A 16,188-nucleotide genomic window follows, 5' to 3' on the forward strand; every position below is an offset into this window, starting at 1 on the left:
GAAACATAAATATAGAGAGCAAAACAAAACGATATTTGGCTACTGAAGTATGATCGAGGATACATATCCATCTCGATCCCTCGAGCAGATCCACACATAGACAACTCATAAATTTTAAAGAATAAATTTTAATTATTTCATGAGTTCTACAGTTTGAAAACAAACTGTTAAAATTTAGAAGAATACTAAAACCATCAAAAAACGAAATCAAATCTACACAGTGGCTTTGGTTCCTAATTTTGTTTGAATCAAAATTGTTAGTTTCAGAACGAAAACAATCGATTTTAGAACCAAAGGAAACTAAAATTAAGTTTTAGTTAAACCAAATCTCAAATAAATCTGTAAAACATTATTTAGAAATCTTCTTTACATTAAGACTGCGCGTGAATTTGTTGTTGACAATAAATGACGACAATTACCACGTCATTGCGGCAGACGCATGCCCTCAATTCAATCTTTTTACCTTCTTTGTCATCTGCTTAGCTGTCTCTCTTTCTCTCTCTACCAAGAAACGTCGCAAGCATTTTCTTGAATTCTATAGTACAGTAAATAAATATAAATTTAATAGAGAAAGAACAAAAAATTAATAGAACGTCACTTTAGTGATCTATACAGCTCTTATTTTAACCATTTGGATGATTATATGTATCGTGTTTAAAGTTCCTTTTACCATTATCCTGAGAGAGAAGTCCTACTGCTTTGCGTAGATAGATAAATGTACATATTGCTATTTGTTTTTTTTGTAAAGATTGAAGTTTTATAGCTTTCTTGATGGGAGTGTAAATGGGCTCACTTGAAAGTGGACTGCCATTGAAGAGGGATCAGCATTTCGTGCGCTCTTCATCTGGAAGGGGTAGTAATCATGTTCAGAGCAATGGATTTTTGGGGCACAGACCCAGATCAAGATTTGCAAGACTTGTACTTTTCAAGAAGATGGACTATTTACTGTGGATTTGCACAGTTGCTGTTTTCTTCTTCGTTGTGTTCCTCTTCCAAATGTTCTTCTTGCCTGGCTCTGTGACGGACGTTGAAAAGTCTCATAAAATCCATGGTTTGTTTAGGCAAAATGGGGGTGTGAATTATGGGGACTTTTCGTTTTTGAAAGAGTTGGATTTTGGCGAAGATATAAGATTTGAACCTTCAAGAATCGTCGGTAAGTTTCAGAAGGAAGTCCATGAAGTCAACCGGACTGTTGCTTCAAGAAAGGTTATGAGATTTGGATACAGAAAACCGAAGCTTGCGTTGGTAAGCATTTCGTTATTCTAAATTTTTTGTTTGTTTGAGTCTAATTTCACATCGGATTTGCTGAATAGCTTCATAATTTTGTTTGCTAGCAGTAATATAGATTATGGCGTGCCCTCATTGCTAATTGGGTGTCTTGATTTGTGCTCGCAGGTTTTTGCAGATCTGTCGGTTGATCCTTATCAGATTCTAATGGTCACTGTTGCTGCTGCGTTGCGGGAGATTGGATACGAAATTGAGGTGATTTACTTATGTTTGTTAACATGAAATTGAGGTGATCATTGATTGCAATTCATTTAAGGAGGGGAGACAGGACAGTTCTCGGTTCTGGTTGAGCTTTTCGGAATTTTGTCTTTTAGTTTCTGATTGTCTTGTTTCTTTCTTTTCTTTTGGCTTTCGATGGACTGCATTATTATGCATTTGATTGAGGTTATTATTCAAAATTTAAGTGTTTTATGAGGAATATGGACTGCAGATGACCAACATGTTTGCATGCCAATTGTATGAACGCAGGACAAGTGTACATATGGTGACATGTAACAGTATTCAAAGTTGTGAATTGTCATTTATTCAACTTTTTAGCTAACTTTTACTAAGCTCTCTAGTAGCATTATTCTTGAAGGCTCAAAGAAATTTTTTATCGCAATTTTATACATATTTCTCTAGAATTTTAGCAAGTGATGGTGTTTAGAACTCAAAGTTAATATACTTTGTCTCGGATTTATTTATATTTGGTATTTTCAGGTGTTCTCACTAGAAGATGGTCCTGTACAAGCTATTTGGAGAGACCGAGGACTTCCTCTCAGCGTCATCTCGACGGATGAGAATGTGAAGTTTAGTATAGATTGGCTAAAGTATGCACCGCATTCTTGATTTTAAGATAGATGCATTTCATATCAATTTTGTTTTTCAGTTGTTAAAGATGGCTGAGTATCAAGTATTTATTAGCCAATGGAACTGATATTGGTTCAGGCCTATAGATCTTTAGGGTGATACTCTCAAGAAAGAACAAAACAGTTGTTTCAAGGAACACGTGAAACAGTGAGGTGATATGTATTCTGATTTTTTTTCTCATGATTTGCAGCTACGATGGGATACTTGTGAATTCTCTGAAAGCTGTCTCTGTTTTATCTTGGTGAGCACCATCACTTCATTTAGACAACCCCTCAAATCATCGAATTAGCTACTCGTTACCTTTGTATTTATTTCATTACGAAGCTGAACATTCTCGCCTCTAGTTAAACAGTGTTTTGAGTCACTGAAGATTTTGATCATTTCACCATTCAACTCGAAAGTAATAAGATGATCCATATATGATTTTCGTCATTGCACATGTAATAGATTTCATGACCTTGTTGGTTATAAATGTTCCTGTTAGCATTTTTTTTACTCTAGTTTTTTTTATATACAAAGATAAAATAAGACTGAGAAACAGCAAGAATGAACCAGATCAGCCTGTCTCTCTATTAATCTTCAAGTCTCTCTTTTTCTCCCCCCCCTCCCACGACACACATACAAACATACAATAAAAATCATCAACTAGCTGGTGTATCTCAATGTGTTTTATTTTAATGATGTTGAAGAGAATCTACAGATTAGACTATATCCTATGTTTACAAAATCCAATCTTGTTGACAATCGCTTGTCTTCTGTCCTTTATATTTACCATGTATAATAGCTTGCCTTTAGCTGTTGACAATATTCTTTTCCAATAAAATGAAAGATTTTACTTTTACTTAACAGTCTTATGCAGGAACCTTTTAGAAATGTACCTCTCATATGGACTATCCATGAACAAACACTTGCTGCTCGGTTGAGACAATACTTTGCTAATGGCCAGAGCGAGTTGGTTGATAATTGGAAAAAAGTATTCGGCCGGGCCACCGTTGTTATATTCCCAAATTATGCTTTGCCAGTATGCACTGATTTTCTTCTCAATGCAATGTTATTCATCATAGTTTCGCATGCTTGTATACATATCGTGTATCTGAATTCAATTAGTCAAATAGTAAACACTTCTCTGTTCCTCCTTCCTAGTACGGAAAGATAGTTGAGTTGCGTTTGGAATTACAATGGTTTTAATTTTTGAGAATTTGGAATCTGCCATGTTAACTAGAGCGGAAGTATAAAATATTAAGTGGAAGAGACACGACCAAGGTTTGTCACCGTTTCAGAATTTAGTTCACATTTTTTGAAACAATGTAGTTACCCATTGGTTTGCTTAAAGAAATGAAACCAAACACAGGAAGAAGGAATACAGAAAATCAAAGGATTGAAAGTTGTTTATGTCCCTTTCTCTTCTTTCTCCATACTGTTTTCCCTTTTTCTCTGAAAATCCATGTCATATTTCTTTTTCAAAAAACCACAATAGTTTGAGCATTGCTTGAACTATTATTACGAAATGAATCAGTTTTCCTTTCTAATTTCCATTCTGGATTTCAATACACATTGAATTTCAGAACATGGTTTGCCAAAGCCCAAAATAAATGTATAAAAATATAAATGATAGGTACCTAACATATATAAAGGAAAAATTTCTTTATGTTTAAACCAAAAATGCGAGGCAGTGCACTGGTTGACCATTATGTAAAGATGCACTATTCCTACGTTTGTCCTTGCATTTGATTTTGCATCATTCACCTTGTTAAGGTTATTGGTTTTATTTACTGGTCATCAACCAAGAAAAGGACCTCTTTAAAAGTTACAAGGACCTTAGCACATGTCCCTCCTTAATTTCTGAAGATATTGGAGTATTCTTTTTGTGTTTATCTAAAATATTTAAGCTTTAAAGCTGTCACTTGGATTCTGAGAATAGTTCTGACTTCCATTTTTTTTCTTTTAAAGTTTGTATTCCATCAAAATGTTCAGTAGAGTCATGCTGACTGTTCTTTAACTTACACAATGTAGGTGGCATATTCGGTATGTGATCCTGGAAACTTCTTTGTCATTCCTGGTTCTCCTGCAGAACCATGGAAAGCTGATAAGCCAATGATGTCCTCTAAAGTAAGTCCACGCCTGATGATGGGGTATGGAGCCGTTGATTTGTTGTTGCCGTAGTGGGAACTCAGATACTGTATGGGGGTCTATGGCTGGAACATGCACTTGTTTTACGGGCTTTACTTCCTGTTCTTTCAGAATTCAGCGATTCTGGTTCTCGTATTAAAATCATCATCTTGGCTGGGGATTCCTCCAATAACTTCAGTAGTGTCGTGGAGGTAGAACGTTTTATCCTTAATTTGAAGTGTGCATGATATATACTAGACTAGCACTATTGAGACTGTACAGATTTGACCTGTGCTTCCCTGTTCTCAATGTTGTTTGGCACTGATAAACTTTCTTAGACTGAAATTTTATCAACACTAATGGTTTGATGAAAGAGCATATGAAAATGTGTGCATTATATCATCGGAATATCCTACCATATTTTTCTAAAAGAAATAGATTCTGAATGTTCTATTTGTTATTTATTTTTTATAAGGGCACAGAAGTAACTGTGCAAATAGTATGAAATGCGGGTGCATGTTTTTCTGTTTCTCACCTTCTTCATCAATGTGTTTCCACAGACCATTGCTCTAAGCTTGAGATATCCAAAGGACACAGTGAAGCATGTTTCTATTAATCAAGAAATAGACAACATAATAAGTGATGCTGATCTTGTGATCTATGGATCCTTCCGTGAAGAGCAGTCTTTTCCAGAGATTTTGTTAAAAGCCATGTCTTTTGAGAAGCCCATAATCGCCCCAGATCTATCAATGATCCGTAAATATGTAGGTATTTTGGCATCTTTTTTTGCATGTTGTCCACTTTGGCTGTTCATTAATAGGTCAAGACATTTCTTGATTACGTCTCTTCTATCTCTTGTTGCCATTTGTTCAATTATTACTCTAAAAAGCTTGATGGAATTTTATGAATATTCATATTGCCTCGTCTTATTCTACTTTCGTAGTGACCCACTAATTAAATTGGCTACAACTCTAGGTTTGCAACAGGGTGGAATGGCTATCTTTTTCCAAAGGAGGATATAAAGGTTCTGACGCAGATTATGTTTCAAATGGTTTCAAATGGAAAACTCTCTCTTCTAGCTCGAAGTGCTGCATCAGTCGGTAAACAAACAGCTAAAAACATGATGGTTCCAGAAAGTGTGGAAGGATATGCTTCACTTTTGGAAAATATTCTTGTGCTTCCATCTGAAGTTTCCATATCCCATGCTGCCAGGAGATATTCCGGCTAAATTGAAAGCTGAATGGCAGTGGCATTATTTTGAATCTATTGCAGATACCCATTCTCCAAATGAAACCAGTATAATATATGAAGTTTTAGACAAGATTGAGAAGCAATTCAATCATACCCATAAAGAGAACACGACGGATTCTATTACAACAAACGATACATTTTTGTATAGCATCTGGGAAGAACATAAATATATTGAAATGGCAAACATGAGAAAAAGAAGAGAGGATGAAGAGGTTTGTTAATTTTTGTTTTTGTCTCTATTTATGAGCTTAAAAATAAGAAAACATACGACTTATTATTCTACTTTTATTTCCTGGCAATACGTTTCATTTATTTATATTTATGCAGTTGAAGGATAGAACTGATCAACCTCGTGGAACATGGGATGAAGTATACCGAAGCACCAGAAGGGTCGACCGGACATTGCAGTGAAAGAGATGAAGGTGAACTTGAAAGGACAGGTCAACCATTATGCATTTATGAGCCTTATTTCGGTGAAGGAACCTGGCCATTTTTGCACCGGACTTCCCTGTATAGAGGGCTGGGGCTGGTGAGTTCTGCACCTCTGGGACCAGACCAATTTCTATAAGTTGGTTAATGAAGTGTTTTTCTGTGTAAATTTGATTAATCTGTATTTGTTTGCGTATTGACTCTTTTGTTTTAATGTTACAATTGTCATTTCCCTCCAAGTTATTTCTTCTATTTGTACCACAATCTTCTTTGCTTATTCTGTTGTATGTAATTTGGAACTCAGGCCTTATTTTGCTGTCACATATAGGATTCATTCCACATCAATATTTATTGCTTATGATGCCAATTTGTGGGATGTTTTTATTTCCCCTTTCTCTAACTTTGATATTGTACGGTACTTACCTGACAATAATCCATATATTTGGTTATTGCAGTCTACAAAAGGCCGAAGACACGGAGCGGATGATATAGATGGACCTTCGCGTCTTCCTCTATTAAATAATGCTTATTATCGATCTGTATTGGGGGACTATGGAGCCATTTTTGCGATTGCTAATCGGATTGACAGAATACATAAAAATGCTTGGATAGGATTTCAGTCGTGGAGAGCGACAGCAAAAATGGTGTGGATGAAATTACTTCCTTTACTTCCATCTAGTCATATAATTACTAGTTTTTTCTCAAATCGATCGCCTTTTTATTAACTGATAGAAAAGGACACGCGCGCACACACACACACATATATATATATTCATGATGACCAAATAAAGGAAGAATGCATAAAATCTTGTAATCCTTTCCACTGTGCCGTTTGCTTATGTAATTTATTTGCTTATGATGCATAACAATTTAGAAAACTAAAAGGAACACAAGACTTGTGTAATTTGAACAATGTTGCTCTGTTTCTCACATGGGGAATTTCGCAGAAATCTTTGTCAAAGACAGCTGAAAGATCATTGTTGGATGCAATTGAAGCCCGAAGACATGGAGACACTCTTTACTTCTGGGCCTCTATGGACAGGGACCTTAGGAACCCATTGAAACATGATTTCTGGTCATTTTGTGACGCCATAAATGCTGGGAATTGCCAGTAAGAGTTGAATCCCTTTTACTCGTATTTTGTTAACATTCCCACCCCCAAATGGTATTGGAGAACACGATTGTTTTGCAAGGTCTTGAGTAGATAACCCGTCATTCTGCACTTAAGTATTTTGGGCTAGTTTACTGGTGCACGGATGCTGACGAGGCTAGGAGTCTGAGCAGAAACATGATATCTTGTTTTATATCACTTCCATTCGACGTTGTTAGGCCCTTCATCTCTATTGCCCATGTGGTGGAGCAGTCGAAACAGTATGTTTGGGTTATTGCATGGTTTGATATATTTATGTTGAAGCATTACCACCACCTTTAGTTAACATTCAAATTTACATGCCAAAGTATTTCATATTTTTTTGGGACGGATGATAAAGATCTGATTTATTTTCTTATTGAGCTTTTAGGTTCGCTTTTTCTGAGGCTCTCAAAAAGATGTACGGCGTCAATCACAACTCGAGTTCTCTTCCCCCAATGTCTGCAGAAGATGGGACCTGGTCTGTCACGCATTGCTGGTCTTTACCAACTAAGTCCTTCTTGGAGTTTGTTATGTTTTCAAGGTTTAAACTTTTTCCTCAAGCCTCGTTAATGCTATCCTCTTTCGTTGCAACTAAGGTTCTTAATGTGAAACTTTTGCTACCAGAATGTTTGTTGATTCGCTAGATGCAATATTCTATGATGAGCACCAGAAGACTGGTCATTGTTATCTAAGTTTATCCAAGGTAACTCTTCCATTGCAATGGTTTTTTGGTTTTTTATAAGATTCATAAAAAAGAGTGAGGCATATGGCCGGACCCCTATATGTATATTTTAATTCTCAAAATCACCGGAAAACTCATCCAGGAACGATACTATGAATCACTGAATACGTAATATACCCTGTGGGATGGCCTTGAGTCCATGACCTAATGCTATAAGACAAATAATATATAGGGAAGCGAAGTTTGGAAACCCCGTGGTGTGCTATCGTTCTAAGGTGCCCCTTAAAAAATGACGAAAAGGAATCTTACTTAATCCTAAATGCACAAAATCTGTGAGACCTGATCGTCATTAGATGATTATATCAGCTACTGAGTTTCTAATATGAGATTAGATATGGTGAGCTAAACTCTCGTCTTTTAACTCTGGTTGGTTGGCAGGACAAGAATTGCTACTCTCGCTTGCTTGAGTTACTCATTAATGTATGGGCATACCATAGTGCAAGAAAAATGGTGTACATAAACCCTGAGACGGGTGTTATGCAAGAACAACACGGGCTGAAAAACCGGAGGGGTCGAATGTGGTTCAAATGGTTCAACTTCAATACTCTCAGGAGCATGGATGAGGACTTGGCCGAGGAGTTTGATTCTGACCCTTCCAGAAGACGGTGGCTGTGGCCATCAACCGGTGAAGTTTTCTGGCACGGTATTTATGGAAAGGAGAGAAGCTTAAGAAACAAAGAGAGAGAAAAGAAAAGGCAACAGAGTAAAGATAAAATTCAACGAATACGGAATAGGACTCACCAGAAAGTGATCGGAAAGTACGTGAAGCATTCGATAGAGGATTCGAACACGACGATTCTTGCGGCCGAGCTTTTGAGATAGCACTAACTTTTTTTTTCACAACTTTCATCTGATTTACAACTTCTACAAAAAAATGGATGCTGGAATTATTTGTCTGAAATCCTGTGAATTGTGGAGGTATTTTAGTTGTATACCAATTCTTTTCTTATTTATTTGTTATATGATGTCGAATTGTAAAAGGGTAGATGACTGAAGTGTTTATGTAAATGAGCTAACTCTTGCTTTTAAGATTTGTTGTCTAATCCGTTGTTTGATCGGAAAACTTTGCTTGTTCCATTATATATTATTATTTACTGTGATATATTCATCCATTGAAATCAATTTTCTAATAGCAAATTTGACATTAAGCGACTTTAATTTAATTTTTTTTATTACAATTCTATTTATTTTGTACACAAATCATTCATTCGTTTTTTAAAAAATACTTTGTTACTTTTTAAAATCAATTATTCAACGGAGGACCCATGGTCTTGACTAGTTTGGATATTAGAGTGAGTCTCATGTGAGACCGTCTCACAGATCTTAATCTGTGAGACGGGTCAACCCTACCCATATTCACAATAAAAAATAATACTCTTAGCATAAAAAATAATACTTTTTCGTGGATGATCCAAATAAGAGATCCGTCTCACAAATAAAACTCGTGAGACCGTCTCACACAAGTTTTTGCCTGGATATTAAGATATGATAATTTTTACTGGGGTAAGTTTCTTGTGAGACGATCTCACGAATCTTTATATGTGAGACGAGTCAACTTTACCGAGATTCATAATAAAAAAATAATATTCTTAGCATAAAAAATAATATTTTTTCATGGATGACCCAAATAAGAGATCTGTCTCACAAAATACGATCCGTGAGACCGTCTCACAAATACGATCCGTGAGACTGTCTCACATAAGTTTTTGCTTTTTTACTGAGAGGTTCATTGTTTTTTCTATCATCTTATTTTTCAATTTACCATTGTATTGATTTTTAAAATTTACTTAGAATACACCAAAAATAGCGGTAATGGATTCCAAGGTTTCAATTATTTTTTTAAAAAAGTCTCTTTTGAGAAAGTCTCACGAATTTTTATCTGTGAGATGTGTCAACCATACCGATATTCACAATAAAAAGTAATACTCTTAGCATAAAAAGTAATATTTTTTCATGGATGAACCAAATAAAATATTCGCCTCACAAAATTCGACTCGTGAGACTGTCTCACACAAGTTTTTGTCTTTTAAAAAATCATATAGTTTAGTTTGTTGAAAAATATTCAATTAATCAAACTTTAAAGCTGCGTTTGGTTTGGAGGATAGGATAATGAAATGATTAAGAGAGAAATGATAAAAAGAATGATTGAAGTAGAAATATAATATATAATGATAAAATAATATTAAGTTTGGTATGATGGATAAGAATGTGATAATTAATAATTTTTTGATGAATTGACAAAATTGTCCTTCTATTTGTGTGTCGGCAGGGGCGGAAGCGACGGCGGCGGTAGGCCGGAAGTGACTGCGGCGGTCGGCCGGAGGTGGTGGCGATCGGTAGGAAGTGGCGGTGGCGGTCGGCCGGAGGAGGTGGCGGTCGAACGGAGGCGGCGGCGGCGGTCGGCCGGCGGCAAGGGTTGGCGGTGGGCGGTCGGTGGAAGGAAGTGGTGGTGAGTTTGGATTTAGGATAAAGGTAAAATTGAAAAATAGGATAGATTAAGAGCGTGATAAATAATCCTAAAAGGTGATGATGTATTATTTTAACCTATCTAATATAACCTAATCATTTATATAAGGGATTGAGTTGGTTAAATAAAAATCATACCAAATACTTGATTAAGTCGATTTAATATTATTAAACCCTCCATGAACCAAACATAGCCTGATAGAAATATCGAATGACAACAATTAGTTTTTGTGAAACACAATAATTTATCTGTAATAAACAGAGGCTTATCCAGTCATCGCTCTGCTTCACTACCCACTAATGATTCTTCGAATTTTCCAATTGCAACGAGACAAAGCCCTCTTCACTCTTACGAATATTCGCTTCGCAGAGACCCCGATCCTAATTTTCGTGAAGAATGGCTTTTTTCGAGTAATTTTCAAAGATTTTTTATCCCTTTCTTTGATCCGATATCAACGGATGGCTCTCTTAATCACCTCGCCGGAAATCCTGTCGCTTGCTGGAGTTCGACGAGAAAATCAGTCGATAATGGCTGCTGGAATCAGGAGGAGCGATTTAAGGTTCAGGGTCTCTTCCAAAGTTAAGAATTTGGAAAAGGGTTCCACCGAGATTTTGAATTTGAAGGGTATTTACCTGGAAAATGTGAAGCAGAGCGAAACAGCGCCATTTTCTTTGAGGAAGAGTGAGGGGGGAGAAGAAGAGGAAAGACGGAACTATCATGTCAATACCGGTTACGCGATTCGGACACTCCGGGAGGAGTTTCCCGAGCTTTTCTGCAGAGAACTCAGCTTTGATATCTACAGGTTTTGATTTGTTGTTCTTGATTGAGTCTATGGTTGCTTATTGATCGATATACCTGTGAACTCTCTGTTAATGCATTGAAAATGGAAGAAAGGGATGATCTGTTGTTTACTTTTTGTCGAAATTCAGTGCTTTTGAACTTATATTGGTAGTGTTTTGATCATCTGTCGTGACAAAATCATGTCATGTTGGTTTTGGAAGTCAATTATACTGCTATGAATAAGGAGACGAGGCCATATTGTATTCAAGATCCTTTTCAAAAAACGCACGAAACGTGAAAATATGGGGTTTTGAAATACAATTCCATAAGCCTGAGATTTATTGGGCTGTGTCTTCATTTATCTTTTCTTCCTTACGTAGGGATGATATTGTTTTCAAGGATCCATTCAACACATTTGCTGGTATAGAAAACTACAAATCGATCTTCTGGGCTTTGAGATTTCACGGAAGGATATTCTTTAGGGTCTTGTGGGTTGACATCGTAAGTGTGTGGCAGCCTTCTGAGAACATGATAATGGTACGTTGGATCGTTCAAGGCATCCCGCGCATGCCATGGGAGAGCCGTAGCCGTTTTGATGGTACCTCAGAGTACAAGCTTGACAAGTATGGAAAGATCTATGAGCACAAGGTTCACAACATCGCTCTAAACAGCCCACAAAAGTCTCATGTCCTAGCTTTGGAGCAGTTGATTCAATCCATTGGCTGTCCCCTCGACTCCTAAGCCTACTTATTTCGAGTTTTCATCCAATCGAATGAAAAATGTTGTGCCATGGCAGAAGTTCTTGGTGATCAAGTGTTTCTTTACCTCGGTTCTTACCGGTTCTTTGAGATCCAAGACCGAAAGATAGTGGATGAACATGAAGCTTGTATGTGAGTTTGGTTATGATTATGACAGAATGGAGCTGAGACTTCACATAGGATTTTGAATGTATCAAATATGCATGTAGACATGTAGCCTATACCTGCTCGAGTTCATAAACTCCGAGCTTTACTGCATAATATTATAGAATGTAAATTTTCTGCAAGGCCAAGTATCAATCGCATGACTAAACGATAATTTTATTTGTTAAACAAAAATAATAAATTGAAAACGCAGAGTTTCTATCATAATCAAAGCCTAGTAATTGAACCTAATAAACGATGAAATAACAAGCGGAAAAATTGGGTAAAGATCACATTCTTCATCCATGCGTGTTGACAGCCTCCCAAAGCAGATTTTTTGGAACCGGAGACGAGAAATCCCGAGCCTCAAGAGCAGCAGTCCTTAATGTCTTTAGTGTCCACATGTTGGCCTCGTAGAAGGACAAGCTTGTGTAGGGCAAGTTATGCTTCTTGCATAGATCCTGCACTAGAGGTGAAATACTCCTCAAATGGCACCTAGGCAGCCTAGGGAACAGATGGTGCTCGAGTTGGAATTGTAGCCCACCGAAGAACCAATCCATTTTAGATGAACACGAGATATCGATCGTCCCGTTTGTCTGTTTCTCGAACCAGTCATTCCCCTTGGGGGCTCCAACATATACATTTGCTGCAAAATGGTTCAGACAGAATTGTACATGTTGAATCGAGGTGACACAAAAGCTTGCCATGACAAACAGCACCCTTTCGTTCCAACTAGGCAAACACGAAACCAGAAGAGGGAACCATGTCCAGAAAACAAGGATGCCGATTATGTTAGTCGCCCTGTCAGGCACTTTTCGCTTTGAAAACAAGAGCAAAAAAGTCTGTAGATAAAGATTGACTCTTGCACCGCACATAACCGGATAGAATGTGAAATGCTGGTAGCTTACAAGAAATCTTGACATGGAATCGAATGTTAGTTTTCTCCCGTAGAAACGCGAAGTCAACGATTTAAATAGGGTCGAGGACACTGCAAAGACAGGCAAATGCTGGAGGTCTGGATCATGATCAAGACTGTTGCAAGAGACGTGGTGGGCATTGTGAGTCCATTTCCACCACGCAATGCTGATGCCGGTGAGACAATTCCCGGTGAGGATCTGCGCCATTTTATTAAATCCTTTGCTTGTCATTATGTTATAGTGACCAGAATCATGACCCAAGTAGGCCACCTGAACCCAAGAAAATCCCAACAATGCTCCAGAAAGCATATGAACCCAGAAATTACCGGAGCACAGAACACCATAAACAGAAGCAGAAAGCATCAAGGCAACAAAACAAAGGGAATAAATCACCCCATGCCCTTTCTTCTCGAACATCCCGGATTTCGAGAACCTGGAAACCAGGCTTCTATAATCTCTGGAAACCTCGGAAACCTGGAAATCTTCGAGGTGATACCCTGTAAAGAACCTGTCTAGGTATTTCCATGCTGTACCTGGATGAAATGCGATGAATGCATCAGTCACATCCTGTCCAGCCAGATTCAATAGCGGTACATCTCCGCCAGGATGCTCCTTAGCCCACTCGGTCACGTTGTACACTTTTCCCTGGATTGAAATCCAGAGATCATCAGGCTTGTTGTGCTTCTTCAATTCATCAGATGTTATATATTTCTTCTTGATATCTTCCCCCATTGTTGAAAAATGGACAGAAAAACAAGAAAGAATAGATCAAACGATGCGCGAACCCAAAAAGAAAAGAAATTCAAGATCCAACCCCGAAACCAACCCCTTCCAATGTGTGTTGTGAATCAAGAAAACGGGGCGGCTGGTTAAACCAAAAGAACCCCTTTAAAGAGGGGCTTCGATTTCGTTTACTCCCTCTCTCTCTCTCTCTTCCTTGGATTTGAGAATTGATTTTATTCTGAACAGTTCTTGGTATTTTCAAAACCGAAGTTTATGTTAATAGGATCCTTGTTACGGCGTGTTGTTCGGTGAACTGGTGGGTGTATTTCTAGAATTCTTGTACTCCCCTCGTTGAAAGATGTTTGATAAGGTTCACACACTTTTTAGGCTCACAATTTTTTCTTCATTATTAATAAATACTAAAATAAAGTCATTTACTCTTTCTTAAATTATAAATATAATACCATATTTGACTAATTAATTTTGTCATAAAGGTAAATTGCATTAAATCTCCTAGAATTTTGTCAAGTCTTTAATAGAAATTTTCCATCTTATCTAAATATCGATTTTTAAAATGATTTTTTAGCTTTTCAATAATGATTACACAATCGCAAGGATTATTATCTTAATCCATTGTATATAAAAAGAGTATGTCTTTGATGAAATAATCTCAGATATCTTTATTCGTGAAAGATGTCAATATTTAATAAAAAATATAATTTTTTTAGATAGTCAATAAAATTTCTATGTGATCGTGATAAATGAAAATTGGATACATAAGTAATTTTTGATCAAAATCATTAGATTAGTCTCACATCTAAAATAAAGAGTAGGTCTCATGTGAGACCGTCTCACGAATCATAATATGTGAGACGGGTCAACTCTACGGATATTCACAATAAAAAGTAATACTCTTACAAAAAATAGTACTTTTTCATGGATACCCAAATAAAGATCCGTCTCACAAATCGACCGTGAGACCGTCTCCACAAACAATTTTTTTTTTGTTTTTGGCCCTAAAAAAATATATTTTTATCGTCAAAAATATTGATTTTTACAGAAATATGCGCATAGTTGACTAGTCTTCGAATAAAGATAGTGAGGAACATCTCCAAAAACTACTCATATAGATCATAGACCAATTAGGTACTGTACTTGAAAACCATGGACTGAATTCAACTCACTTTTATAATTAGAAATACAAGCAATGGTCATTAGAAATCAAAATCCTATTATGCAGGTTGCCTAAGGAATTAAGCTCAGACGCGCGACGGCATTTCGAGCACCAACGGAATGTTCGTACGTGGACGTACAGCATCCGAGACTTCCTAAGCATGTGAATCGGAAACGAGCCATGTGCGCACCCTGTCACTGTCATGTGGACCGACTTAATTTATTTTTTCTGAATTATGGCTTAAAAAATTGAGGAGATTTCCATTTTTGGGATGATACGAGTGACATGTTATTTAGCATATAAATTGGGTTTTGAATTATTTAATTATAAAACATTTCTGTAAAAATATTTTTTACAAATAAAAAGATGGTTCTTAACAAATTTCATCCACTAAGAATTAGTTTGGATACAGAAGTTGTAGTTTAAAAAACACTTAAATAATTCTAAATTTTTAAATGATTTTATTTTTTTAAAAAAAAACCCAGAAGCCAATAAATGTTAAAAATATTTTTATTTTTAATTTAAAAAAAAATTGAAGTTAAAGACAAAAATTCATTAAATTTCAATTTCTAAAAAAGACTGTCTTAAGTGCTTTTGTAACATAACACTACCTGTTTTAAGAAAAGAGGCTTTTTTAAATAAAAAAAAAAAATTCAATATAACCGGCTTATATAGTTTATTAATTCGAATTAAATAAATAAATAAATATATTTTAAGAAAAGAGGCTTTTTTAAAATAAAAAAATTCAATATAACGCCTTATATATATATATATATATATTAATTGTTGGTGGATAGGATTTTGGGGACCTATATGTGGACAAAATTCTGAATAGGTACCAACAAAACTCTGCACTGGTAGTCCGATTCAAGAGGGAAACCTGTGATCCATCCACCGCATGCAGGCATCGTGTGTACCTATCTATTTTTTTTGTCGTCTATGCATCTACATGCATGATTAATTATACTAATTAATAAATTTTATATTCCGATTGACCAAATTATATTTAATTCAGACATTTTCTTGTGATAAAACCAAGATACATAGTGCTCGATTCGTGGTAGAAGATAGATCGGGATGGTAAGGGAAGCGGATTAAAAAACATATCAAGTTAAAAAAATATTCTTTTATAGGTCATCTTTGAGTTTGCAAAAAACAAGAGAAGCTGATCATGAACAAGATCGAGCTTTCATCTTAGACCGAACATTATAAAAAGACTTACTGAATCGGATACTCTGTCTGTATCCTCACATCAAAGTTACTGCACAAACACTTCGGAACATGCGTCAATCCTGAGCCCACGGGTATGGAAGGCCTTAATCCGAAATCATTGACATGTTATTCAATGGATGTAGGGATGATATGATAAGACTATGGACAATATGAGTTGGCAGCAATGATAGTGTCGGAAGGGTAGGACATGGAC

General features: G+C 36.4%; 1 protein-coding gene and 2 pseudogenes across 1 annotated transcript; 2 read left to right on the forward strand and 1 right to left on the reverse strand.

Moving 5' to 3' along the window:
- The first annotated feature begins 449 nt into the window (after window positions 1–449).
- On the forward strand, window positions 450–8,635 carry LOC140841474 (uncharacterized; annotated as a pseudogene).
- Window positions 8,636–10,520: 1,885 nt separating this feature from the next.
- On the forward strand, window positions 10,521–12,084 carry LOC140841476 (uncharacterized; annotated as a pseudogene).
- On the reverse strand, window positions 11,773–13,889 carry LOC140841475 (delta(8)-fatty-acid desaturase-like). Its single transcript, XM_073208933.1, has one exon. The coding sequence runs from the start codon at window positions 13,595–13,597 to the stop codon at window positions 12,248–12,250; it is 1,350 nt and encodes a 449-aa protein (XP_073065034.1). The 5' UTR covers window positions 13,598–13,889; the 3' UTR covers window positions 11,773–12,247.
- Window positions 13,890–16,188: the final 2,299 nt, after the last annotated feature.

This window comes from Primulina eburnea, chromosome 9 (assembly GCF_022965805.1).
Source record: "Primulina eburnea isolate SZY01 chromosome 9, ASM2296580v1, whole genome shotgun sequence".
Lineage (NCBI taxonomy): Eukaryota > Viridiplantae > Streptophyta > Magnoliopsida > Lamiales > Gesneriaceae > Primulina > Primulina eburnea.

Bases quoted from the DNA above. Each gene is read 5' to 3' on its own strand.
- LOC140841475 (XM_073208933.1), bottom strand. From the start codon at position 13,597: ATGGGGGAAGATATCAAGAAGAAATATATAACATCTGATGAATTGAAG.